Source organism: Chionomys nivalis, chromosome 11, assembly GCF_950005125.1.
Source record: "Chionomys nivalis chromosome 11, mChiNiv1.1, whole genome shotgun sequence".
Taxonomy (NCBI): Eukaryota; Metazoa; Chordata; class Mammalia; order Rodentia; family Cricetidae; genus Chionomys; species Chionomys nivalis.
Genome location: NC_080096.1, coordinates 61,909,049 through 61,918,348, shown reverse-complemented (window position 1 = coordinate 61,918,348; position 9,300 = coordinate 61,909,049). Strand labels below are relative to the sequence as shown.

At 45.7% G+C, this 9,300-nt stretch overlaps 1 protein-coding gene across 2 annotated transcripts in view; it reads right to left on the bottom strand.

Moving 5' to 3' along the window:
• Positions 1 to 338: 338 nt before the first annotated feature.
• Positions 339 to 9,300, bottom strand: part of Ttc39b (tetratricopeptide repeat domain 39B) — a 113,113-nt gene continuing 104,151 nt past the window's right edge. For both annotated transcript variants that reach the window (XM_057783762.1, XM_057783763.1), the window contains 3 exons: positions 7,039 to 7,153; positions 4,920 to 5,036; positions 339 to 714 (listed from right to left, as the gene is read on the bottom strand). In XM_057783762.1, the coding sequence (XP_057639745.1) occupies positions 618 to 714; positions 4,920 to 5,036; positions 7,039 to 7,153 (329 nt within the window). In that variant the 3' untranslated portion in view covers positions 339 to 617. The remainder of the gene's footprint in view (positions 715 to 4,919; positions 5,037 to 7,038; positions 7,154 to 9,300) is intronic.

Below are 9,300 nucleotides of genomic sequence, written 5' to 3'. Positions count from 1 at the left end.
ATGAGTACATTCAAAGACAGAATGGTTTCTGAAAAATGCCACCATTTCAATCACTGAGAGCAGAAACCCGAGAACTCACGGCTGCATCATCCTGAAGAGATGCAGGTCCTTCAGCCTAGGAAGACTTCACCCCTCGGGCCCTCTGCTTCTCTCTTCCAGAACCTTCAGAAACTCATTGTTATATTATTTTAGATGCGATATTTATTCCCACTCTGAGATTTAAATACTAAGCAATAAAATATCTCTGAAGTTTAAAGGATAAGCCAATCTAAAAATGGCTCAGCATATAAAGCCATTTGCTACTTGAACAATATTAATTTTTGCATTAAAAAAATAAATAATCTAACTAGACTTTATTGTACCTGTCAGTCTTTTAAAAGACTTCACCCCTCAACTGAAATCTAATGTGAAATTCTTTTTAAAGGCAGAATATAAGAATCTCTATACAATATTGATTGCCATTCCATAGGGGAACAGGAAGCCACTCGGGTGACAGGAAGCGCCTGACAATAGAGTTTCCTTTCTTATTCGAAGGATCTCGCTTCCACCTTAACTGGGACTGATCTCCACAGCAAGAGTCCATGTTAACTGGGGGGATTCCAGCCTGTGCGTTCTGATCAGTCTGAGGAAGAGGATGGTTTTTTCCAGAGATGAAGGGCTGCTTGAATCCTGAAGTGTAGTCTGGACTCCAAGGAATAATCTTTGTAGTTGTTTCTGAAGACAAGGAAGAATAAAACGATCCAGTCAGCATTTCTTTGTCTAGCAGGGCACCACTACCCTCCTCTGCCGCCCTCTGATCTCCTATTTACTTTCTAACCTCAACAAGCGTACCAGTGGAGCTGAGTCAAAAGCAGACTCTTTCTGTGGGGCGGGCGAGTCTGCATTCTGGGTTTCTAGAAGCTTCCCCGGTGGTGATTTAAAAGGTCATACTTTTGAGTTGCAATATCCTAATTACAAACCACTACTATAACAAGGTCATGACCTCATGGCATATTTTGTTAAGTATTGCTGAGTGGTTCAACTTCTATTTTTAGAGAAATGTTGAGGTAGGTTCATGTAACACAATGGTCATAAACAATCCATTATTCAACAGAAGAAAAGTACTTCAGAATCCACAGGGCTGTGATGGAGGAAGGTCATTGGTTAATTAATAAAGAAACTGCTTAGCCCTGATAGGTTAGAACATAGGTGGGTGGAGTAAACAGAACAGAATGCTGGGAGGAAGAGGAAGTGAGCTCAGATGTCATGGGCCCCTCTCTCTCCAGGGCGCCCTGCCCTTCATGAAGAAAAGAGAATTCTCCCTGGGGTTCCTGCCGGCTTCTCCGGGATCGGTCGCATTACCGCACTGAACTAATGGGCCAGGCAGTGTTTAAAAGAATACAATTTGTGTGTTGTTATTTGGGGGCATAAGCTAGCCAGGCGGCCAGGAGTCGGGCGGCAGGAAAGCAGCCCGCAGCTCCCACTACAGAATGGCACCCAGACGTGGATAACTGAATCCACAGAAAGCTTGAGAAAGCTTGGGAAAGATAGAGTAAAGCATGTTTTATTGGTGGGCGTCCTGGAATGAGTTTGCCCCGAGAGAGGGGCCCATGGCATCTGAGCTCACTTCCTCTTCCTCCCAGCATTCTGTTCTGTTTACTCCACCCACCTATGTTCTAACCTATCAGGGCCAAGCAGTTTCTTTATTAATTAACCAATGACCTTCCTCCATCAGGGCTGCCCTGTGACCCCTAAACCATTTCTTCCAGTTCTCATGCAAGTTACCAGTGGTTTTGTTACTAATGACTCAAATTAGTGCAGTGCCAGAAGGGGTCATGAGAAGGCAAGGGGTGAACACAAGCTAGAAGAACACAGCAGTAGAGAAACTGCCTGGCACACAATTCCCGGGGTGGAACGCAGCAGTAGAGAAACTGCCTGGCACACCGAGAATCTAGGGTCAATCCCCAGAACCACGGAAAAGAAAAACAGGGCACACAAAAATCCAAAGATTACTAGAAAACCTGACTATAATGGTTTAAATGAAAATGACCCCATAGGCTCATAGAAATAGGAGGTGTAGCCTTGGTGGAGGAAGTGTGTCACTGCGGGTAGCCTTTGAGGTTTCAAAATGCTCAAGACACGCCCAATGTCTCTCTTCCTGCTGCTGGCAGACTCCGATGTAGAACCCTCAAGCTTCTTCTCCAGGACCAGGTCCACCTGTGTGCCACCACACTTCCCGCCATGACAATAATGGTCTAAATCTCTGAACTATAAGCTGGCCCTAATCAAATGTTTTCCTTTATAAGAGTTGCTGTGGTCATGATCTCTTCATAGCAATAATTTAGATCATTCATGTTGCTAAAATTGGTAGGAACTGGCTTCAATTTAGGCCTCCTGGTTTCAAGCCCTGCCTTGGCAGACAAGGCAGCTGATGCCTCCTTTGAAGTGGTATTTCTATCTTTTTTAAAAACACACTTTCTTCTTAACTATGATATATTGTTCACAAATTAAAAAGAACCTCTTACTAAGATATGCCTAAGAACAACCGAGTATTCTCTCGATCTCTGTCCTCTTTGAAAAGCCCATGCTGTGAAGAGGAACTGCAGACAGAGATGGTCCTGAAATCACGGGGAAGTGTTTATGTCTGCCCTACAGGTACTGTCTGGGTCCATGGTGGCTTTGAGTGCTTCTCAGTGGTGAAGAAATCTGTGTCACCTGCGGCTCCATTTACACTAAGTAGTGCTGACTATGTGCCAACTGGGAATGCCTGAAGTATCAGCATGCACAGTGTGGTCCCCATAGCTTCCTCTGGGGATGCACAGTGTGGTGACCCCATAGCTTCCTCTGGGGATGCACAGTGCAGTGACCCCATAGCTTCCTCTGGGGATGCAGAGGGCAGAGTCCCCATAGCTTCCTCTGGGGATGCACAGTGCAGAGTGACCCCATAGCTTCCTCCGGGGATGCACAGGGCAGAATCCCTATAGCTTCCTCTGAGGACACACAGACACCACAGCTGAAGCCTTAGCTGTCCTCATGGCCAACAAGTTACCTTTTAAAGTGGCTTCTTCCTACACTGTTCATTTCTCTTTTAGGACAAACTTGGGGGCACCCTGCCCCTAAAGGCTTCTTCCTCCTACTGCACTCTATTCATGGCAAACATCCCTAACCTTACAATAGCAGAGCCGCTGACTCCACTCCTCTCCTCGTCTCCCTGTCAAGGTCATACATGAGCGCTATCTGTTATGTTGCTCAATGTCTTGGCAGCTGCCCTCATTAGCAACCATGCTCAATATTTTCAAGTTTTTTGGCTTTTCATATTTGAATGCTTCTTAGCTGCTCACTAGCTCTAGGAATGTCGAGGTTCCATCATTATTATTGGATGTGGGGAAGGCACGCCGCAGAACCTGTGAGGGGGTCAGAGGACAGCTCTATGGAGTTGTTTCTTCCCCCTGGTTGGTTCTTTAGGTTCTGAGAATAGACCTCAGGTCTTGACTCTGTGCCATGTGCTGCACTTAACTGTTTTTGCACAACCTTGAGTAAACCTTGGCATGTAGAAAATGAAACAACAGCCACTTACTACCCTCTTAGTCTTATCACGGCCCTTGTCTTCAAAATGTTCTAGGCACTGGTCAAGACCTCTATCACCTGCCCTGCGGTTTAACGACCTCAGGAATGACAGCTTTGACCAGCACGCTCCCTGGGCTGGGGACTCTGGTTTGTATCCATGTGGTCCTGACTTTAGCACTGAACACACCTGCTCATCTCACCGCCAGCTCACCCTCTCCATGTGGACATCTGGTAGCCACCTCCAAGTATGATAGCCCTGAGAGGTATATCTCTGCTCAAAAACTCATTGCTCTGAGTGTTTGCCAGTCGGGAAAAAGCATCACTGTCTGTCTACCTGCTCAGCGAACTGCAGCCACATCCTGTGCAGCATGCTCCCACATAGCCCCAGTGACGGATCTTTCCCAGACCGCCTTACTTATACTAGTGTCAATGGTACTGTCGTTTCCTCCAGAGAATCTCAGCTCCACATCTAGGTGCCCGGATGGACACTGTACATTTCGGCAGAACACTCTCAATGCTCTGCTGTCTCCCTCCAGCTACCCTGCAGAGCATTCCCAGCTGAGTCTGCAGCAGCCGCTCCATGGCCTTCATTGTATCTGGCATATGGTGGGCATTCAGTGAATCTGAAGAAATAAACCGGTGCCCTAGAAGTTTTTGCTTTGGTTTTTTGTGTTGTTTCCTGTTTGTTTGTTTTTGACAAAAAGTCTCACTTTGTCGCCCAGGCTGGCCTCAGGCTTGCAGGCGATGCTGCCTGGGATTACAGCATGTGTGAGCTGCTACACTCACAGACCTAGGGTTTTTTATGGCATTCTTTTTCCACTGCCCCAAGTGCCCAGAAAAGGACCTCAGGGTTATACCTTGTAGAAAGTGGGCCATGATCACAAATCTGAGTCACTATCTAGCAGAAATGACAAGCTGGTCATAAAACTATGACCCAAAGACCAGCTCTGAACACATCCATGGCTCACTTATCTTCTGCACTACGGGTACTTACAATATATTAAGTGCAGTCAATGGGCACCTAAAATCAGTACTCACTCTAAGGCCAAAATACCTACTGCCTGGCCATTTGCAGTAGAAGAGCATAAGCTGAAGCTGGTCAGCTAGGTGTACACAGAACATCTCTAGGTAGCCAGAGGGATGGACTGAGTGGCTCCAAACAGTACAGCTACAGCAAAAGCCCATGCTCAAAAAAACCAAACCAACCAAACAAACAAAAAATAAATAAAATAAAAAAACCACATTAGTAAAAGTAGTCATGCTAACTTGCATTAGCTCACTAGCTTTATGGAGCACAATGGCACTCACTGCCGCTGCACCGGCACTGCTGTCTCCCCCCCCACGTCCCGGGACAAGTTACCGTCAATACTCACCTTGCAGTTTCTAGGGTCTTTATGGCCTTGTCAATATCCCCTTGGCTTTTATACAAACACGCCAGCTCAAACAGAGTGAACGGCACCAGATAGTGGTCATACTTCAGTAGCTTCTCACTAAAGAAGCAAATGAGAATCAGTTAAGTCTTAACAGAACACGAAAAGTACCATTTGAAACACGTATCATTCTTCACTTCCCAGACAACACTGAGACTATCACAGAGGAAGGCTGCGGTCACAGCCATGGTACTGAACACCCTAGGGAATGAAGTATGCTTCCATACACTAATCGTTAGTTCCTTAACATACAGCCAGCACTGGTGCAGTACCGGCTCTCAGACAGATCAATACACGCAGACCTTCAAGATGACCCTCGAGAAGATGAGATCAGCTTCGTGAGCATGTGGCTCTAAAGTTAGTAATAAGGAAGTCTCCTTAGTTTTGTGCTTGACAAAGCATCAATTTCCTTCGTACCTAAGTCTTAGAATTCTTCAAAACATCAATGACTACATGGCTGGCAGTTCTGTTTCAGCATCATTTTGAAAGCTAGAAGTTCAGGAAAAAGCCTGAGTAACAAACAGCTTTTTAAATCTAGAGCAAATTGTTTCTCTAGTTCTAGGTGTAATGGATTTTTCATTTTTGGTAGTAGATAAGTACATAAAAATATATTGACGATTAAAAGCATAAAATCCAATGCAAAACCCCACAGCTTCCATTCTGAATGGCTACTCTGTTCACTGATTTGTATAGTGTTTGTGCCAGGTTAACTTTAGTGTGTAATATTTATTTTTATTTGTAACTTTTTAAATAAAGTTTAAAATAAATAAAACACAATGACAATAATCTATAGCTCAGTTTACCAGGCTATCGCCTAAACTACTCTCAGATGCCAAGGAGAAATAAGAGCAAGACAGGAAGACTAGTTGTGCTGAACCTGCCCTGGGGTCTGCAGAGAGACCTGAGATTTTGAGTCTCAATGGCCAGGCAAGAGATGAGGCCCTAGACCCATAGAAAGCAATGGCTGGGGCTGAACACCTTAAAGCTTGGAATGTAGAATCTGTCCTTTGAGGAAAGCAGATTAGAAGAAACCCACTCACTGGTAAGGAACAAGACAGAGACGATGGCCTCCTTTTGCCAGCACTTTTGACATGAAGAAAAAACAAAACACATCTCTTTGGAAATTAACAGTCCTCATAAAAATTTTCAATTCAATTTTACATTGCTCAAGAGGTCCAAACACTGCTAAACACGATATTAACATGACGGTGGCTTTGGTAGAAGCCAAAATAAGTGGTATAGGAAAACTCTTCCACAACTTAACCCCACTGAAGGGGATTTCACAATCCAGACCCTGGAAAGCACAGGAGCAAATGCCTCCCTGTGAGAGGCAATAAAACAAAGCAGGCAGCACACACGGTCACTGTTGTCGCCAGTAAACTAGAACTGCATATATAGTTTCCCAGTGTTCTCCAAAGATAGTATACGACCTTATTTGGGAACTAGAAAATGTGTCCTACATTCTCATAAATACTGTCATGAGGGAGGACACTGTGTGGCCTCCATCTTCATAGCGTGCAGTGTTTTCAAAAACACAGAGCCAATGTTTAAAAATCAGGAGATGTGACTGGGCAGTGGTGGTGCACGCCTTTAAATCCAGCACTCAGGGAGACAAAGGCAGGCGGATGTCTGTGAGTTCAAGGCCAGCTTGGTCTACAAGAGCTAGTTCCAGGACAGGCTCCAAAGCTACAGAGAAACCCTGTCTCGGAAAAACAAATAAACAAAAATCAGGAGATCTGACATTAGATGCAGCTTCCAGCTTCTTTCTGTAGGAACCACAGTTGCTGGACCCACACTGTGCAAAGTGAAGAGTTACACAGTCACAGTCTTTAGAGAAAACAGGGGTTCCCAGTTCACCCCCAAGCATTCAGCCTTGCTCGGACTCTCACAGGGCAGCATTGTCATTGCTAGAAAGAAAGATCAGCGTATATACAAGAAATGGGTCATCTTTAAACAGTGAGTGGAAATGCATAAAGCCATATTCCATGCAGGCCATAGCTTGGCACATCACTTTGCCTCCAAGACCCCTGAAGCCACAACTTGAACCCAGACTGGCTCTTACCTTTCCACAATGTGGTTGAAACACAACTCAGCTTGCAAGGGTCGCTCTAAGTTCTTGAGGCAGCACCCCTTCAGTAATTTCACCAAGCACTCATCATCCACAGAGTCAGCAAAGTCTTTAAACAACAAGAAGAAACAACAGGAGGGAGAGTTCATTGTTTTCTGTGGGGCCTGGGATGAACGCTAGCTAGTGCCTCATCTATATGAGGCGAACACCCTGAGCTGCCTTGCCAGCACAAAAATACTGGCCAAAAATCCTAACTGAGAAGAAAACTAAGTGATGTTGGGCTTTAGGGGAACTGTTTAATAATAAGCTTACTAACCTACTACATAAAACACAATGGAAACGCTTGTTAAGAAGAACACTGAGCTTACACATTCTACGTCATTCATCTAGGGAGACTGCACAGGCAGATTTTTCAGGTGGTCATAGTAAATTCTGTGCCCTTAGCTACAACAGGAAATCTGATCTCTAAATAAAGAATGAGCTTCATTAATTCTCTCAGAGGTAAAGGAGGAGGAAGCAGGCTGTCTCCTCCTGTTGTTTTGGCTTCTAACTGCGCTGGCGTCTGCGCAGGAGAGGGTAGCACCTCCATATGGAGAAGCAGATGGCCTCCCACCCGTTCAAAATGCAGGAAGCAGAAACCTCTCTTCCAGATCATTATGTTTACAGCCTAGCAATTCTCCCAGGTTATGTTCTTTGGGGGGAGGATTATGCCATGAAATGGTTCTGAAATACAGGAGAGGCCCTTAAAGTCGCCACAAACGGCCATGCTCCGGGAAAACGTCAAGGGTTTCCTTTTCCTATCCAGGCCCCCATCTTCTCCAGCGCAGTCTGGAGATGTGTCAAGCAGAGTGAGCCACATGGTGTCGTGGCTATCTGTCAAAGGTAGCCACGCCACGTGTTCTGTTCGTGAAGATTTTTCTGCTTTCTTCTTTTGCAAGTGACAGGCAAAGAAGTCATTCCAAGACAGACTGCTAATTTACACGTTTCCGACTGTGACAGCAGTGTGGAAGGGCGGTAAGGGGGAGAGGACTGGATCCTGGGAGTCTCCATACTGCAGCCGCATGCTTTGGGTTCAAGTCTCAGACCCCGTCAGTGACACGTGCTGGTGTTTCAGTTGGTAAACCCTCACCTATGGGAAGCAACAGTGCTACTCACCCAACTGGAAGGGGCTCACTTCACTTCTAAGTGTTAAACACATGAGATTCACCTTGAACTGTCAAGTGCTAATATGTCATGGGTCACACACTCGGAAAACCACAGATACCAACACCTCTGACCTTTCCTACTGCAGACTTGGCACCCCCTTACCTTACATCCTCCCACCCGTAATCCACGCTTCTATCAGGGAGTCAGACCCAAGCCCAAGGCCGGGTCCACACTGGCCGCTATCTTTCCGTCATTTCTGTGCATTCTATCGAATTCTGAGAAGCAGTTTTCTAATGTTCTGACAACATCTGCTTGCTCAATGAATAATGTTTGAGGTGGCACAGACAATGACTACTAAAAACCCAGTGGGGCACTCTGTGGAGATCTTAAGTTAGCAATGTGACAGGGCTTCATATGCCACCTCTTCCACAAACTCAGAAGCAAAGCCCAGTTCCCCTGACCATAGCACATTATCACATGATCACTCCCCGTCATGACCTGCACTCGTACACAAGAGGAAGAGCTAAACGCTTTCTATTTCTCCTGGGGAGAAGGCTGCTGAGATGCCCTGTGGGTGAAGGCACTAAGTATGACGGCCTGAGTTCGATCCCAAGGACCCACATGGTGGGAAGACAGTACCAGTGCCCACAAACTCTCCTCTCACACATACACACACAGAGAAATAGGGTTTGAGACGTTTTTGTTTGTTTGTTTAAATCACAGGAATAATGCCCATGCTCACAGGTGGCACAGCAAGGCTGCTGATGTCCTAAATGCAGGCAGGCTAAGAAAGACAGACATCTGAAAACTACAAAAATATCCACACTGAACATTCCAGAAACCCACCGCAGCAATGAAAGGGAAACACGGGAGCTGGCCGAAATGGGAAAAGCGGCCAGGTCATTGCACCTTCCTTTATGTCGCTGACTCTGTTTACCATTAATGTCACCACACAGATTAATCACAATGACAGACAAAGTGGATCTGCTGCCGACTTGTGGCTACATGATGAATTTGGTTAGAATCCCAAGGAAAACAGTACAAAACTTACCGCCACGTGCTGACACTAAGCATGTCACCAAGTGCTCTCGCATCTAGCTGTACTCTTTG